The 17560-nt window shown below is 46.9% G+C and overlaps 3 protein-coding genes across 10 annotated transcripts in view; all 3 read left to right on the forward strand.

Moving 5' to 3' along the window:
- Positions 1-1129: 1129 nt before the first annotated feature.
- On the forward strand, positions 1130-10337 carry EXOSC2 (exosome component 2). 5 transcript variants are annotated; one of them, XM_072960295.1, is made up of 9 exons: positions 1130-1293; positions 3363-3464; positions 5239-5284; positions 5492-5581; positions 6630-6695; positions 7175-7243; positions 8376-8528; positions 9084-9212; positions 9744-10337. In XM_072960295.1, exons 1-9 carry the CDS (start codon positions 1172-1174, stop codon positions 9822-9824), a joined length of 858 nt encoding a protein of 285 aa, XP_072816396.1. In that variant the 5' UTR covers positions 1130-1171; the 3' UTR covers positions 9825-10337. The 5 variants fall into 5 exon arrangements, with proteins under 5 accessions (XP_072816396.1, XP_031533531.1, XP_072816398.1 ...); XM_031677671.2 differs by having other exon boundaries at positions 1131-1293; positions 8352-8528; XM_072960297.1 differs by lacking the exon at positions 6630-6695 and having other exon boundaries at positions 1132-1293.
- A 4351-nt stretch (positions 10338-14688) lies between these two features.
- LOC140696182 (uncharacterized) lies at positions 14689-14787 on the forward strand. The gene has a single exon (XM_072960305.1). The coding sequence runs from the start codon at positions 14689-14691 to the stop codon at positions 14785-14787; it is 99 nt and encodes a 32-aa protein (XP_072816406.1).
- Positions 14788-15402: 615 nt separating this feature from the next.
- Positions 15403-17560, forward strand: part of ABL1 (ABL proto-oncogene 1, non-receptor tyrosine kinase) — a 123177-nt gene continuing 121019 nt past the window's right edge. For all 4 annotated transcript variants that reach the window (XM_031677672.2, XM_006216615.4, XM_072960301.1 and 1 more), the window contains exon 1: positions 15403-15541. In XM_031677672.2, coding sequence (XP_031533532.1) covers positions 15406-15541 — 136 coding nt within the window. In that variant the 5' untranslated portion in view covers positions 15403-15405. The remainder of the gene's footprint in view (positions 15542-17560) is intronic.

Here is a 17560-nt window from a genome sequence, read left to right on the forward strand (position 1 = left end):
TGGCCTGACCACTTACTGATGACCTGTGGGGCACTAGAATTTATATCATTAACTGCCTCACAGGGCTGATTCTCTTGACAAGTGTAGTTGTGAGCCATGCTTAGGTGAAAGAAATGTGTCCTTTTGAAAATTTATCCAACAATTGGATCCAGGAGGCAGTAGACCTATTTACTGAGTTCAGTGTGTGGTGCTGATGCAAGTTATTTCATTTAATCCTCTTTAGAGTCCCTGTGCGTGAAGAATTACCATCTACAATTCCCTAAGGCTGAAATTCAGTTTGTTGTGGATACTACAAAGCATGCAGGGCAAGGGCGAGGGAGACAGTAGTGGGAAGTAGGGAGAGGGACTAGGGAAGTGCTCCTGACCCAGAGATAAAGCCACATATCCATCTATCTGTTCACCACTGAACTCTTAGCACAGCTCTTGGCTCAATTTGCTGTATGAGTAAATGTCAGCGAAGATCGCTGTATTATGTGTGCACTTGTCCTCCTTACCAAATACACCCACCTGGCAATGTTTGAATGTTTTCTTAGACCGTTTCTTGTTTTGTTTGTTTGTTTGTTTGTTTGTTTTAAGCGATATTAGGATAAATCAGCTCACTTGAAAATAAAATCAGCACTTCGGGTTTGGGGTTGTAGGTGATGGCTGGTGTTGAATCAGCACCCACGGGGCGGCAGGAATGCAGACTATAGGGGCTCTTCTCTCTGTCCAAACGGTGTTTTCTGTAGATCCTACCTCCTGATCCTCCTGAGCAATCTCGTACAACCCTCCCTCCTCAAAAAATCAGATTTTGGCAGCTTAGAGTTGGAAGGAAACTCAGTTGGAAGGTCCATTTCTCAATTATCTTTAACCCTGGAAAACAAATGAGATGATGAGTACAAGAGAGTTTTGGTGAAAAGTCGAAAGCCGCACAACCTGAGATTTTAGTAGTCCATAGGTGCAGCCTTGCCAATAGTAAAAATGGCAACTCGGCTCCTTCCTTCCCTTCGTGCTAACCTGATAGTTGCCAATAGTCAGCATGGCCGCCAGACCGTGAGTTCCCATTGGCGGCTGCCCTGAGACCCCGCCCCACCCCGCCCCTCCCCGCCCCTCCGAGCGACGGCCGAGAATCGCGGAGACGGATATCGCGCTTCCGGCCCGGTCTGCGACTGCGCGACTTATTGGCGCCAAGATGGCGATGGAGATGAGGCTTCCCGTTCCCCGCAAGCCTGTTAGCGAGAGCTTGGGGCGCGAAACTAAGAAGCACCTGGTGGTGCCGGGGGACACGATCACCACGGACACAGGCTTCATGCGGTACGTGGGGACGTGGGAGAGCTCTGGGCCACAGAGGGCGGCTGCATTGCTCTCCGCACGTGGCTTGCTGGCCGAAACCTGGGCCTCTGACCTGTTGCATTTAAGTCCCCGCAGTACCCGAGCACATCAGCTGAGCATCTCAGTCGCCTCGTTTTCGAGTCCTGGGACTTCTCACTCATTGCATTTTGTGTGTCCCCGTCTGCACTTGTCTCAGCTTCCCCAAACCTTCCTCTCCTGATCTCTAGTGGCGGTGATTCTTGGGTCCTCTTCCTGAGGCCCAAATTCTGAGCCTTGATCGTTGGAGACTCAGAAAACTGGGGAGGGTTAGACTAGGAGCTGGGGCCTGTTAACAGTTCCGCTTAGGCGACTGTGGGCGTTTTGACTTGGCCCCCTTCTCCCTCAGCGTGATCTCCCAGCCCGGTGCACGGTTTGGGAACCAGTCATTGTTTGGGCTTAGGGCATACAAATATATTGTGTTACATGCACCCAAAAGAGAAAACATATTTTAGATAAGAGCCCATAGACAGGCCCCTGGGGCTGGACTTCCTGGCTGGCACCGTTCATAGGTCCCTTGCTCCTGATTTTTGCAGTTCTGCTATTTGGGCCCTGTGTCCTAAACTTCCTCACCTGCTTTGTCAGTTAGCGGATAGAGGCTATAAAACTTAAGATGTTAGCCTCCAATTATGAGCCCCTGCAACAGATAAGTGATGATGCTTACTCTAACTAGGGTTGTAAAGGCATCAAAAGAGGGGAATGTGGAGGAAAAGCCCGGCTGGGGTAACAAGATAACTCACAAATCTAAGCCGGGCTGGGCTAACAAGATAACTCACAAATCTAAGTGTCGGAATACTGATCTGAGTTCTGCTGGACTAACTCGTAAATCTAAGTTAATTAGTGTTGGTTTGCTGTTCTTTTTTTTTTTTTTTTTTTTGCTAGCCAGCTGGATTTTCAAAGAGATATATCTGGCTTTGAAATGTTGGTTTGCTGCCTCCCTGCCTCCACTTTTGTGATAATGATGCTGCTAAAGCTGTTCCATGCCTATTGGCCGAATACCCCAAGCTTGTACTTTACCCTATAAAACCTCATGCGCACGTCTTGGAGGTGCTCAGAGCTTCGGAGCAGAAGCCCCTCTGAGCCCGCCAGCATAATACATCTGAGTACTCCAACCCTCCAAGTGGTGCTTGTTTCTCGGCTGGCCTGTCGTTTCTGTAACACTCTGAATTTGAGGGCAGTACCATATGTTGCAGTTAAGAGGGCAACTCTTGAGTTGGACAGCAGGGGTTCCAGTCGTGCCATCACAATATTATTGTCTATATTACCTCTCCATGGTCAATTTCCTCATCTGTAAAATAGTGACAATAACATTAACTATTCGATAGGATTAAATGAGGTAATGATTAAGAAAAGAAGCAAAACTTAAACATCCTATCACCATCATAGATAAACACTAGTGGTATCTCAACTTTTTTTTGGGGGGGAGTACACATATACAGGTATAGCATTTATACCATTGCCATTTAACCTCTTAGTTTGGGACTACTGGAACTACTGGATCCCAGGAAGTCATAAGATTCAGTCCTTTTTTCATGCATTCAACGTCAATATGTGTGGTTGGGGTACAACAGTGAACAAAGTGGACATCCCTGTCCTGGTGGAGTTTATTCTAACTGGGAGAGACACTTTATCTAATAAACACTAAAGCACAAGAAATAGGTAAGTGATTCAGAATGTTTGGTTATAAATGCCGTAGAAAAATAAAAAGTTGAGCCAGGCAAGTGGAGTGTCGTTGGGAATATGGTGGGGGTGGCAGCAGCAGGGTGGGGAACTGTTATAAATGGATAGTTTAGAAAGGCCTGGTGGAGAGAGTGACATTTAAGTAGACTTGAGTAAGACAAGGGGGTTGTCCATGTAAGTCTGAAGGAGTGGTTTTGGGCAGAGAGAGCAACCAGCACAAAACCCTGGCTTTAAGGCAGGAGGAGCCTGTTAGGTTTGAGGAACACACTGTTCTTGAAGGGAAAGGGCACCTCAAGTGTTACCCTGATATCCTTTGTATCTGCCTGTTGCAACAGGGGCCATGGAACCTACATGGGGGAAGAGAAACTCATTGCATCGGTGGCTGGCCCTGTGGAGAGAGTAAACAAGTTGATCTGTGTGAAAGCTTTGAAAACCAGGTGAGAACAAAAGGTGTGTATTCTCTTGTGGCATCCGTGTTGCACAACCAAGTCTTTTCTGCCATGGCTTACCACCCACCCCCATCCCTGCCTGCCCTATCATTCTGTAGGTCTGTGATTTGGGGAACATGACTGTAGGAAAGGTATAGATGACTGCAGGTGAGTGGGGGCTTCAGAGGTTTCCCTCCATTATCTGACCTCTCCAAATGTTGGTTCCCTCCTTTGCGAAATGAGAATTAGCATGACCTACATTGTACGATCTTTTTTTTTCCTTAAAAGAGGCACTGGGGATTGAACCCAGGACCTCATGAATGCCAAGCACATGGTCTACCACTGAGCTATACCTCCAACCCCTGCCTTGTCAGATTTTCATTGGAATTCATTGAAACAGTGCATATAAAGTACTTACACAAAGCCTGCTACCTTCAAGGACTCAATAAAGTCTAACCTCAGCATGGAAGCCAGTGGGGTTCGAACAGTGAGTGCGTGGAGGGGAATACTAGGAGCAGAGGCAGGCAGAGAGCGGAGGTGGGCAGTGAGCCCGCCTTGTAGCCGCAACAGGCGTGTTTGACTTCCACTTTGTGTAATCTAGGATGCCATTGGAGGAGGTAAAGCAGAAGGGGGGCGTGGTTTGACTTCTATTTTCTTAAAATCGCTCTGGCTGTGGGGGTGGGGTTAGGGAGGCAGATTCATGTACTGTTTTCATCATCTGGACTGGTGGTGGCTTGGACTAGGGTGGTAACAGTACAAGTGCGGAGTAGCGATTCATTCTGCATATGTTTTGTGCTCTGAGCGTTTTTGTCATGGAAGCGTGTTGGATTTTGTATTCTTTGGGATTTTCTATACATAGGACCATGTCTGTGAGAAAAGATAGTTTTATCTGTTCCTTTCCAACTTGGATGCCTTTTATTTTCTGCACACATTTTTTAAAGGTAGAGCCAGTAGGATCTGCTGCTGGACTTGTCTTGGTGCGCACCTGCGAGGCTTGGGGGAAGAGAGAGAGAGATCCTCTAAGGACTCCAAGGATGTTGGCTTGAGCAACTGGAGGGGTGGAGTTGCCATTTACTGAGATGGTGACAACTGGGAGAGGATCAGTTTGCTATGGGGGAGGAGAGGGGACCGCTAGAAAGCTTTGTTTTAGGTTTGCAGCAGTCATATAGATGGAGGTGCTGGGTACCAAGCTGTTGACTAGAGTCTTGAATTCAGGGGAATGGTCTAGTCATCACTGGTATTAGAAGCCATTAGGTTGGGTGAGCTCCAAGCCAAGTGTGGGCTGAAAAGAGAAGAGGTCCAGGGACTGAGCCTTCAGCAGGGAGCACTTCATCATTAGAATGGGGATGAGGAACTAGCAAAGGGGCCTGAGACCAGCAGCCACTGGCTGGGGGAGACAGTGAGTAGACTGGTTTGGGTGGTGTCCTGTCTTAATTTCCTTTCTCCTCCTCTGGCTGATGCAGAAGCTATCTGTGTTCTGGAGCCCACCAGAAAATATTCCGCACTTACCGTTTTCACGTAATTAACAAAACAGAGGTTTCAGGCTTAACGAACTACTTGCAACAAACGATTTAATAATAGTTAACAGAGACTTTATACGTTTAGGAATGTTAGAAGGTATCAGTTCCTGAAAATAAGTCCAAACAGCATAGTTATGGGAATTTAGTAAATGTGATGCCTAATCAAGGCCTTCATCCTGTTTAACTGAAACCTCAAATGGCACTTGGTCTTAAAATAAGATCTTTTCACTGATGGATGGGTGACCTTTTGTTTTGTCTTTCAGATACAATGGTGAAGTGGGAGACATTGTCGTGGGGAGAATCACGGAGGTAAAGTCTGTCAGTGGTCTTTACAAAGCAGAAGCAAGCTGGTGATCTAATGAATGGGGTAGTTGTTCTGTGTATTTGCTGTGTTTGGCTCTTACGTGACCTCTGGTGTAAACATTTGTCTTGTGACATTTGGTGTTACTGGTCATTTGCAGTGTCAGCTTTGGCCCCTGCAGTATGTGTCTAGGTGTGGGGTTTCTTTGTTTGTAGGTTCAACAGAAGAGGTGGAAGGTGGAGACCAACTCCAGGCTGGATTCAGTCTTGCTTCTCTCGTCCATGAACCTTCCCGGAGGAGAGCTGGTAAGGGTCTCCGGCTGGTACTGTATGGTTTGCTGGCGAGGGCTCTGGGGTCCTTTGCTGTACCGGAGAACTTGCTTTACACTGAACTTTGCCACTTTTACTCCTGTTTGTCTGCTGTGGAGTTTTCTGCCTGGATGTACACGTAGGCTTTTCCCTTGACCCAGGCCTCCCACCTTAGGCAGCAAGTGGAATGTCCGTAGGGAGTGATCCCAAAAGAGTCGAGAGAAGCTCTCAGATGCTTGGTGCTAATGATTTTCCTTTTCTGGATGTATCAGCTTTGCTCATTGAAGGTGTTCCTTGGAAAGTTGTGTTTAGATTAGCTTTTTGTGAATTGAATGTTACTTGGCTTTTCCAGACAACCACAGTACCTAAGCTGCATCCTTTTGTAAATGCCATGGTTCAGCTTTATCTTGAGTCCAGCACGTATTTACAGAGAGGGTCATTGTGCCTGGCTCTCTGGAGAATGCCAAGATACAGGAGGCATGACTGAGTTCCTGAAAGAGCTTATAGACTAGTGGGGGTGTGAGATAACGGATCCAAATACCCTGCAGTCAGAGAACAAACAAGCATGTGATTGTGCAAAAGGAGTGATTAATTTCACTGAGAGCTGCTTGTAGGAAAGATGGGTGTTGGACTTGATCCTTGAAGAATGGACAGACTTAAAACGATGAGTTCAGGGAATCTGAGATACAGGGAAATGTGTGAGCAAAGATACAGCCAAGCAGAGGTGGTCTGGTTCTGTGGGGCATGGAGGGCTGCCACACAGCTAAGTGCGGGAAGGTGGGCCGGGCTGGATTGGGAGGGTGTTGAATATCAGGTAAGGAGTTTGAATTTTATTCAGAGGAAGAAGAAGGGGAGCTGTGGGAAGGTCAATAAGATGGAAAGTAGTGGTTATGGCTTTGTTTTCCTTGAGTATTACACATTAACTGCTCTAGTGTTTAACAGTGTGGCTGGCTCAGATCTTGGGAGGAAGTAAAAGAGAAAGAAGAGTTAGAGATCTTCTTTTAGGATCTGACTTCAGTGACGTGGCCATCTCTGTGTATTTCAGAGGAGAAGATCTGCAGAAGATGAGCTGGCGATGAGAGGTTTCTTGCAGGAAGGGGACCTTATCAGTGTATCCTGCACCTCACATTTAAGCATCTTTGTTCTCTATGGAGCTGAGAAATGGGGCCTAAATTACAGGTCTCATACAGCAGAGACACAAAATCCTGGCAGGGATCTGAGTCCTTGACCAAGTGTCGAGGGCTCTTCTGCAGCCTCTCTCCGTCTCCTTAACCCAGGCTGACCTCCAGCTCTTGTTCAGAGCTGCTGCTGCTCAGTCATGGCTCTGGGACTTGTAACTTATGGTGGCCATGCCACCATAAGCTAACTCAGATTTTCTTAGTGCTGTTAACTTTTACCCCAGGGAGTAGAAATGGTAGTGTTCATGTCAGGATATTCATGACAGCTGCAGGGGAGAGGTCAGGTCACAGCAGTGTGGGTCTGTCTGTCCATGACTGCAAGTGGGACCACTGGACAGAGAGGAGAGGATGGAGTGGGGAGCCAGGGATGCAGGTGACATGAAAGTGTTTGTTCCTTCATCCCTGCGGCCAGGCTGAGGTCCAGGCAGTGTTCTCTGATGGAGCCGTCTCTCTGCACACGAGGAGTCTCAAGTATGGAAAAGTAAGTTGGGCTCTGGCTGTTCCCATTTGCTGACTGAGATTTCCAGTCCGTTTCCAAATCCCCAGCGCTCTGGGATTCTGACCTAGGGAACTCCAGAAGTTAAGCGTTAACAGGCTGGGGGGCGTTGTAAAGGCCGACAACTCTTACCCTTTTTCTCCTGAGGAGACCGTTCTAACGGAAGAGCCCGTGTGGGCCTGCTGTCCCTGCTGTCTCCCGGGGGCCCGGCAGCTTTGCATTGTATCTGCGCTGGGAGGCGGTCCTCGGAACGGAGGGAGGTCGCGGACTGGTGGAACAGGATGGCCTCGCCCTCAGACAAATGTCCAGTCGATAAAATGGGTATTACTGTTAGGGAAGATGGGCTTGTCACTTGAGCCTCTAAATGAAATTCACTGCTTTTCTATAAGGTGACATTGTTGAGGCTGTTTATTTTTTCAATGACAGCATATCTTCCAAAAGAAATGATAATTTATTAGTCTCTCTCGGCTTTATCTGGGTGAACTTTTTCATTTTCTGAGTGGGACAGAAACCTCTCTCCTTAATGGAGTGGCTCCAGCCAGCCACGTCCTTGCAGCAGGAGATGGAACAGCTGCGCTGCGCTGACCTTCCCGGGCCGGGGTCCTGTCGCAGACGCTCCCTCAGCGGGATGTGGGCCTTGAGCTGACCTGCCAGGGCCCGGGCAGATTTGCACCCAGCCCTAGGCCAGTCCCCTTGTCCAAGCGCACACGCCTCACGGGCAAGATAGGTGGTTGGGGTCAAGGTGGAACAGGACAGTGCCCCTTGGCCCACAAGGGGCTCGAGCCCACGTCCCCATTGACTCTGGCTTCTCAGACAGGCATTGCACCAGCCCTGGGTTAGACTGTGATGATGATTGCAAAGGGAAATAAATGGTAGAGGAGGATTGAAAGGCACCTTCTGTTGGGATATGTAAACGACTTAATGTATCCGGAAGCGTTCTCTGTTACTGTTTTCTACGTATGTGCACGTAGGAGCAGTTATTAACAGGAAGGGCCCTGATTCCAGTGTAACTAGGACACACAGTCTGTAATCCACTTTTCATTCACTTCACTGATGATCCTGCAATGACTTAATTTACAATGTATTTTTTTAGCTAGGGCAGGGTGTTTTGGTTCAGGTTCCCCCCTCCCTGGTGAAACGGCAGAAGACTCACTTCCATGACTTGCCATGTGGCGCCTCAGTGATTCTGGGCAACAACGGCTTCATCTGGATCTACCCAACACCTGAGCACAAAGAGGAGGATGCAGGGGGCTTCATCGCAAACCTGGAGGTGAGTAAATGGCATTGGCTGCTGCTGGGACGGAGTGGCACGTGGTCTGTGCTGTGCTTCGGTGGCAGGTGGAGCTCACTGTGCAATTACTGCATTGCTGTAGTTCGAGTTGGTTTGAATTTCCATTGAGGTGTGTTCAAAACAATGTATTGCCGTGTCTTGTTCTGAGGAGGTGAAATCAGCGACTGGTTTGATCTTTGTTGGCAGAGGTGGTAAATGCAGGGTAGCAGCCGAAGAGCCACTGAAGAAGCCATCCTTTTTAATCTCCCTGGGAGTTAGCTTTTTGATTAGTTTGGAGTCCCAGAGTGATACTGTCTAAGTTATTTTTTATTTTTATTTTTTAATTTTGTTGTGGGGAGGATTAGGTTGGTTTGTTTGCTTGATGTAGGTACTGGGAATTGAACCCAGGACCTAGTGCATGCTAGGCACACGCTCTACCTCTGAGCTATACCCTCCCTGCTTTTGCCTAAGTTATAAATGATTTCTGTGATTGGCTGTAACTATCAGCTTAATTTGGCCCTGATTATATTTCCCTCCCCTGTCATCCCCTGGTAGCCTGTCTCCCTTGCTGATCGAGAGGTGATCTCCCGGCTTCGGAACTGCATCGTCTCGCTGGTCACTCAGAGGATGCTGCTGTATGACACCAGCATCCTGTACTGCTATGAAGCCTCCCTTCCACATCAGGTACTCCCCCCAGGGCTCCCGTTTTCCTCACTGATCTGTGAGTGGGCCTCACGTGTCCTCTGACCCCGTCTCCTCGGTGATAACAGGCACATCTCCCAGGTACCTTGCCCATGTCCGCTGGTGTGAACTGATCTGGTGGACAGCCTCACCGAGTACCTGATAGAGGTTTCCCCAATGAATCAGTAATACTCTCAATGTCTGACGGCAGTGTAAGGATTTGGGGTGGGGGTGGGGTGCAGCACGGGGCTAGTTTATGACAGCAACCCTCTGAACTTCATCTTGTCCATCCCAGATTTTAGCTGTCTTTCTGGTGAATGCCAGAGTAATATCTTTGGCTGTATTATCAACTATAGCCCAGAGAATCTTGCTGATTTATTAAGCTGGTTGTAGCAGATCATATCTTGTAATTCTTAGCCTCAGATAAATGAAAGGAAAACAGAAAGTTACATTAACCATGCTTGGCTTCCACATTTGGATTGGCTTGGTGGTCTGCTTATGGTTGAACAAATACCCTTTCCCTTTCTTTTTCAGATCAAAGACATCTTAAAGCCAGAAGTAATGGAGGAAATTGTGATGGAAACACGCCAGAGGCTTTTAGAACAGGAGGGATAAGGAGAGGCATTTAAGGGGCAGGACTGTGTGTACCTGACTGAAGCAGTCCTTGAAAGTGAAGGGTCTGACGTGTGGTCTCCATGTGCGGCTCAGTGAGGGCCTGGGAAACTCATCACTTGACCTCCATCAGGCCGCCTCCACCCCGAAGACCTGCTTTCTCCTGTTTTAAGGCAAAGCCTGGGGGAAGGTGAACAGTGCTGCTGGCCCCTTGGGTCGCCCACAGAGTCCCAGTACTAGGGGCAGGCTCAGGCCTTTAAAAGCACGCAGTGTTCCAGCCGAGTGGACTCCTATCCTGCAGTGATACGGAGAATCTTTTGTCTTTTACCCACTATCAATTCACAAGGCACAGTGCCCCATGAAACTGCCCCTGTAAAAAGCATGGCCTCCCTAACCCGCAGATTGCTGTTTTGGCCCCCATTCCCACCTCCCCTACGTCGCAAGCACAGCATTGAAGAGTATGGTTGGTAAAGGTAACCCCAAGTCAAATGGAAGAATAAAGTAACACCAAGCTGCTGTTTGTTGCTTGGAATCTTATTTCCCATTGCACGTTCCTCCCAGTGAGGGATGCGAGTATATCCACGCCAGCCTGCCTCAGTCTGTCCTGCCTTTGAGGAGGATTTGTAAGAAGTTGGAATTATCAATAACGGAATGAAAGACAAGTGTTTTCCTCCTATAACTGAAGCAGTAATGCATGAACTTTTGAATAATTCAAGGTTACAAGGTAAAAACAAGATATGGAAGTTTTCACTGAGAAAGGGCTAGAATTCCTGTGCATTGTTTTCCCGATGACTCTCTAAAAATGGTGTCCTGATTGAGGTTTTGGGAAGCATTTTTTAAAAGTCACTGTATGAGGGTGCTATTCGCTGAACTATTTTTTTTATATTTATAAATGTGGCATTAACCTATTTCTGTTCCTGTGTTCTGTGTAATACTTGGGAGCTGAGTACAGCTGAAGGAAGGCTTGGGAGATAGAAATTCAAATGACAGAAGCCCTAACTACTTGGGTCACTTAGTAAAATTTAAACCTGTGACAGTTTCAGTAGTAACGCTGAGCGCTGCATCTGACAGTTTTGGAATACAGCTCGGGTCTTTTTCATTAAATTGTAGGTCTTTATAACATTACTCCGACAAATTTTATCTTTTTTTTCTTTTCCTTTCCCAAGTGTATCACCTGTTTTGAAGAGTCTGCAGACAAATGAATACTGTGTAGGCTGTGTTGCAACTTCAGATTTGCTCACTTGTCTTTTCTGAGAACACATTCCAGGTCCTGTTCCCCTGGAGAGAAGGGAATGGGGAAGGAGGGGAGTCTGCATCCCTGGTTTGGGATGGTTTGGGCCAGGGCCGGGTGTGGGTTCGTTGAAAGCGTCTCCTCACTTGGTCTCCCAAGCTGCCAGCCTATGCCATTCGTTTGGTGTATCCTGTATAGTGGTTACCTACTAAATGGAAATACATAAAGGCTTGAAAGCACTTTTTGGTGATTATCCACTTTCTGTGGCCCACTAGAGGGTGCCCTTGTAAAAGTGTAATTCCAGTAGGTGCTTAAAAAAAAAAGGAAATAAGCTGAAATTTTTACACTGGTTCTGAATCCCTGTAGCAACTTGTGGGTTGCTTTGCTTTATAAAAGTGAGGACAAAATTAGACTGAGTTGAATCACTTTTAATAGAACATGAGCTTAAAGAGATTTATTCAAATTTGGCAACACTTATTTACTTCTGACCATCAGGCATTTGCTGGGCTCTGACTCTAGTTTTAAGTCCTCAAGAGTATCATTCTACAGTGTTATACCGTGCATCTCTGGAAAAAATATATTACAGTCTGGGCTTGGGGTTCACCTAAAACTAGAAAATGGTAGAAAGTAAGAAGTGGAGATGAGGGATAAACCTTTAAATCAATGCAGGTGGCCTCTACCCTGACTTTCACAGGAAGCACAGTCTCAGTCTTTGTGGGAAACAAGATCCCATTTGATCCCCATGATAACCTTGTAAAGTTCGATATGACCTCCATTTATAAATGAAAGCCATTCAGAGAATTCAAGTGACTTCATTGGGCTCATTAGCAACTATGAATCAGGAATAGGTTTAAGCTCCAGAGAGGTATCATAAAGCAGCCCTTAAGAGAATGGGTTGGACTGATTGTGAAAGGATAGGGGGTCCAGAAATTTTATTTCCAGCATTGAGACCGATACTTTGGATTTTTACTCATTTTGCTTATTGCCTGTCCTCCCATGTTGGCTCTTGGAGGACAAGGATGAGCCTCCTCCCTTCCTCAATTGTATCCCAGTACCTAGGACAGTGCTTGGCACACAGGGGGGGTGGGGTGGGGGTGTCTCAGTAATGCTTGTGAATGAATTATTAGTTCAAGAAGTGTGGGTTAACAAGAGTTCTGATGTGACTACTCAATGTTAAGCTGAACTAGAGAGTGAAGAATGAAGGTGTGTAAGAAATGATTAAAGCATGAACAGGAATAAAAAGCAAAATCTTCACAGAGAAGAATTAGGATGGTAGTCAGGATAAGGTAATGGGTGAGTAAAGGGAACGAGGGTATTGAGTGATCTACAGGCTAGGACCATGTTTGTCAGAGTATTTTGTGGTAGGGTGAAGCTAGACCAATTAACATCTGCATATAAATTCCAGCTCTAAATTTGGGCACATATTTTATATGCTTCACATTCAGTACCTCCAAGTGACTATTTTTTCCTTGAAGCCAATAGCTATAAAATCAGTACCATTTCCCAATCCAGTAGAAATATTTCTAAAATACACAACCCAATAACTGAACTACAATACCTATAATGCAACTGTAGTGTCCTCCTAATATCAGTAGCAACTTCTAAAAAATCAGTTGTTTAACAGTTTTTTGACACTGAATTGCGCAATGGAACAGTCAAGGGCTTTGGAGCAAGATCAGTCTGGGCTCAGATAGTGACTTTATCACATAGTAGGCAAGTGACCTTGAGTAAGTCATGTCTCAATCGGTTTCCCCATCGGTATATGAGGAATAATACACGCCTTACTGGGTTAGAGTGAGGATTAAATGAGAATACAATTTATGAAAAGCATAACAGAGCATGGTATATAGACTAGGTGTTGTGATGAGTGGATTTCCCTTAGAAATGGGTATATCCAGGTCCGGTAGGTGCACTGCTCTGGGGAGACACCGAGCGTGAAGAACAGTGGACCACTGTACATTTTAGTTGCATAAGACGGGTCATGGCATGTGTGGATTTGGTGTGTCTGGGTCATTGCCTAGCTCTGTAGGCCTGTCAAACTCAACAATCTGGGCATTATCTCGGCTAACATAGAGGTTTTCAAGTGACTACCTGTACACCTATGAAATTAGATTGTTTAATCTCTCTTGTTTTGTTTTTCCAGCTTTATCCAGAGAAAGTTGACATACATCACTGTATGAGTTTAGGTTTAATCTTGAAGGTTCCTTCTTGCCCAAACATCTATGATTGTGCCTGGCTTAGTCTCGGAAAGGTTCTTAACAAATGCTGTTTCTTTTTTGAGTGAGCCTCCTGATACTTCAAGAAACTTAGCAATATGTCGGATGCTTTCCAGTCGTTTATTTTTCGCTAATTGTAGCCTTTGTGTTTCTTGGAGAAAAGGTGGAAATTGTGTGTGTGTGTACGTGGGGGTGAAGGCAGCAAATACCTCGGTTTCCAGGAGCGAACCAGATTTTCTCTCCTAAAGAGGCTCAAGGAAGCAATCCAACTCCGGTTCTAGGAGAATCCAATCCGCAGTTTTCCCCTTGCTGTGGTTCCTCGCCGGTCTTACTACCGGCTCAGGGGAGACATTGGCCAGTCCTACGCGAGGCCGGCTAGAGTCCACCGGCTCGCAGGAGGGCGGGACCGACGCTCAGGGGCCGGGAGCAGAGGGCACGAAGTCTCTGGTGAGCGCCGACGGGCGCGGGCTCCTCCAGACCACAACTCCCGGCACGCCCCGCGGGCTACGCCGAGAGTGACTGGCTGGGAGCCAGAGCCCTACTGTCCATACGGGCCAATGGAGTGCAGGAGAGAGAGCTGACCCGGATTCTCGGAGACCAATGGAAGTACAGGGGAGGCGGGTGCTTCCTTACCACTCACCTTGCGCTGGGAAAAACCACATTTAACAGATCGTGCGGAGCCGGGCTCTTGCGCGCAGGGAGACTAGATTCAAAGAGCGCCTCGGCGGCCCGGAAAGCGGTGCCAGGAGAGTTCGCGTCCCCGCGAGGCGCGCACCGGACGTCACTGGGGGCGGGGCCAGGGGCGGGGCCTGGCCTCGTTGTGGAGAGGCTCGTACTCCATCATGGCGGCCGCGGGGGTCGGTGACCGTCCCTGAGCAGCGCTGGAGTCGGAGCCGGTCCCCGGGTCCTGCGGCTGAGGAGCCCTTCCGTTGTCCACGGCCCCTGCCTTCGGGGGGAGGTCGGGTCCCGCGGCGGAGCTCGGGGGATGTGACTGCCTGACGGCGGCGGCCGTAGCAACGTCCGGGGCCGGGGGAGGGGGTGTCTCGGGCAGAGACCCCCAGGCTCGGGGCAGCTGAGGCGGCCGGGCCTCTTCCCTGCTCCGCCCGTCTCCCGCCTTCGGGGCCGCGAGAGTCCTTCGTCCCTTACAGCCCCCCCCCGGCTCTGGGACCCTGGGGGTGGTCTCTTTCCCCAGACCTGGGACACCCCGTTTCCTGAGGCTTGGAGGAGCGTCGCCCCCGGAGTAAGCCGCCCGTGCCCCATCCCCGGAGCTTCCCTCTTACCCCCAAGTCGCCCCTTTCTCCGACTCCGGGCCCCAAGTTTGGCCTCGGAGCCCCCCAGTCAAATCCCCTCCCTGCTGTCAAGTGGCCTCCCCTTCCCCCCAGGTTGCTCCCGTGAGCCTCTAATGCCCTGACTTCTTCCAATGTCACCTACGGCCCCCTTAGTCTCAGCCCAGCCAAAAACTTTAATGCAAAGGAAAAGCCTGGACTGGTTTCACAGGCCCTTTAAAAAGCGGACTTAAAAGTTGCTGGCGATGCATTCTTTCTCGTCAGAGTCGAGGGCAAGCTCTCGCTGAAGTCGGGGTGACCCGTGTCCTTTTCCGGAGAGCAGGGTAGAGAAGCAGGAGCGGCAGCTAGTGCAGCAGGAAATTTGTCGGAAGATGAAGAAGACACCGACATAGGGGGTGGGTGACTTCCACAGGAAAAGTTCTGGAGAAGCATCGAAGGACGATCAGCATTTCCTTGATGTGGGAATCAAGATGACTTTAGCCTTACTGACCCTTTTACAGAATCCCCTGTGAATAGTTCTGTTTAGGTTTTTCTCCTTGAAAGGGAAGAAACTGTTATTCAGCCAGTATAAGACACTTAAAATCAAGAAACGTTTGGGTAGCATTGCAAGTACATTACTTCAAATTGACAAACTGCGAAAATAATCGGAACTCCTGTTTACATATGTCAACTTAAAAACTTCGCTTCCTGTCCTTATGGAAGATGTCGGTTTTTGTGATTGACCTCAATTACTGACTTGTGGAGATGCGGTGAATGTGAAATCCCACATATATACCGTTTTCCTTCTAAGCTCACTGACCATTCTGAAAGATCTTGAACCCTCTTCTGGAAAGGGGTGCCTATCTTACTTTATGGGTCAGCAGCCTGGAAAAGTTCTTGGGGACCAAAGAAGGCCAAGTTTGCCTGCCCTGCACTTTATCAAAGGAGCAGGGAAGAAGGAATCATCGAGGCATGGGGGTCCACACTGCAATGTTTTTGTGGAACATGGTGAGTGCTTTTCAAGCTTTCTGGTCCTGTTTTCAGCTTAGGAATGCTTAAGGAACTTTTGAACCACAGCACTTGGGTTGGTTCCTTCCAGTTCTGCTTAAAACTTCTGTTAAAGTTATCTCTTAGTTTCTGGTGGCACTTTCTTTGTATAAGAAAAAGTTACTTGGTGACAGTGTATGGCTTTATTCAAAAATCTCTTTGAGTTGATTATTTCTTGCCTGATGTGCTTTCTAACTCGCTGTTGACCTTGGACAAGCCATTTCACTCTTCCAGTTTCCTGAGGAGGTTGGACTTAAGTAGTTTCTCAGGATCCATAGTCCATGATTCTGCTCTAAGCTGAGGCATGGGCTCTTCCCCGGAGGTGCATAGATATTTTACTACTTTATCTACAGAGCTTTTATCATATCCTTAAAAGGGTTTGTGCTCCCCAAGAGGTTAAAAACCACAGATCCTCCTCAACACTAATATCCTTGACCTTTCCAATCATAAGTAGAACTTGACTCACTTTGGAGATACATGCAAACAGTCTAGGCGGCAGCAGCGTTCCTTGCGAATTGAGGATGCCCGGCTTCTAGTTATTTCACTTGATGTGAGGAGTAATCCTTTCCCCATGGATGGAGGTTTTCCTCCTCCTCTCTCTCTGTTTCAGATGACGTTTGGGGCAAGAAAGGTTGTCCAGTAGTTCTGCGTGAAGTTTTAAAGCTAAGGGTTGGCCTAGACTAATGTCTGTGACGGGCCAGCCATGCACCAATTAATTAGGGTCCTAATTGTGCTGTTGCAGCTGGACAGTTTTCAGACTGTGTACTTTATATTAAAATATTAATTGAGCCCACCCATCCTGTAAGCAAATGTGAGATGTAGGCAGGTAACATATACTTTGAAATTCAATCACAAACACCCTTAACAATGGGTGACTACTTTAAACCAAGTTCTTTATTCAGTGAACTTGCATTTGACAGTTGAGGTTTGATTTTCTTACAGAACAGTATTCACCTCATCTAAGTAATGTGGGTACTTGGATTTTACTTTACCTTGAAACACTAGTTATATCTTAGCATTGGCTTTAGACAGGCAAATATAGTAAGGTGTTATGGTGCTTCCCAAATTCAGGGTTTGTAAAGTGAATTATTTATGTTGTTAACTAGTGATGCTCATGCAACTTTAGATATTGAAATCTGGTACAGACTTTTTGGAGAGCTTTGGCCAAACTTAATCAGAATTTAAAATGTACATAGCAGTGACCCAGTGATTTCACTTCTACGAAATTATTCTGGTATAGAACAATATAGTGCCTTAGATGTCCCTTATACCCCTTTGAGGAGTCCAGAAGTTAAAACTGTTTTCATATTCACACAATACTAAGATGTTATTTGCACTCTTTGCACTAATGGTGCAAAAGTAATGCAGCCTCCTTATCATGAATCAAGGTTGTGGCAACTAACCATAGTAGCCATGTATTCTTCATGCCATGCACTCATAATACACACACACACACACAAAATTTTAATTTTCACTTAAGAATTTTCCTGATGAAGCAGCAAAATTATTAATTTTATTAACTTTTAACTCTTGTATATGTATCTTTTAAATCTGCTGTGGATGAACTGGAAAGTCCTGCTGTCTGCTGAGGTATAATGGTTTCTAGGACGAGCACTTGGGCAGTCGGAGTTGCAAGCTGAACTGCGGCTTTTTTCAGGAACTACCATTTTAAGTCGAAACTACCACTGACAAACTATGGTTATTCAGACTGAAAAAAATATATGAAGGAGTCTTTCAAGGAAAACAGCTAATAGTATCTGTTGCCAGTGATAAAATTTTAGCTTTCCAATGAAAATTAGGATTTTGGAAAACTCGTATCTGCTACTATGAAGTAGAAATTGGTGGTAATATTTACAAATGTGCTGTTTTGATGTCTTATAATGGACTGTGTTATTTGGAAGATCTACGTAATTCAGTGAACCAATATTTTCTAAATGATCAACACATGATGTTATAAAATGACACACAGGTAAAAGATCA

Source organism: Vicugna pacos, chromosome 4 (genome assembly GCF_048564905.1).
Source record: "Vicugna pacos chromosome 4, VicPac4, whole genome shotgun sequence".
NCBI classification, from domain to species: Eukaryota; Metazoa; Chordata; class Mammalia; order Artiodactyla; family Camelidae; genus Vicugna; species Vicugna pacos.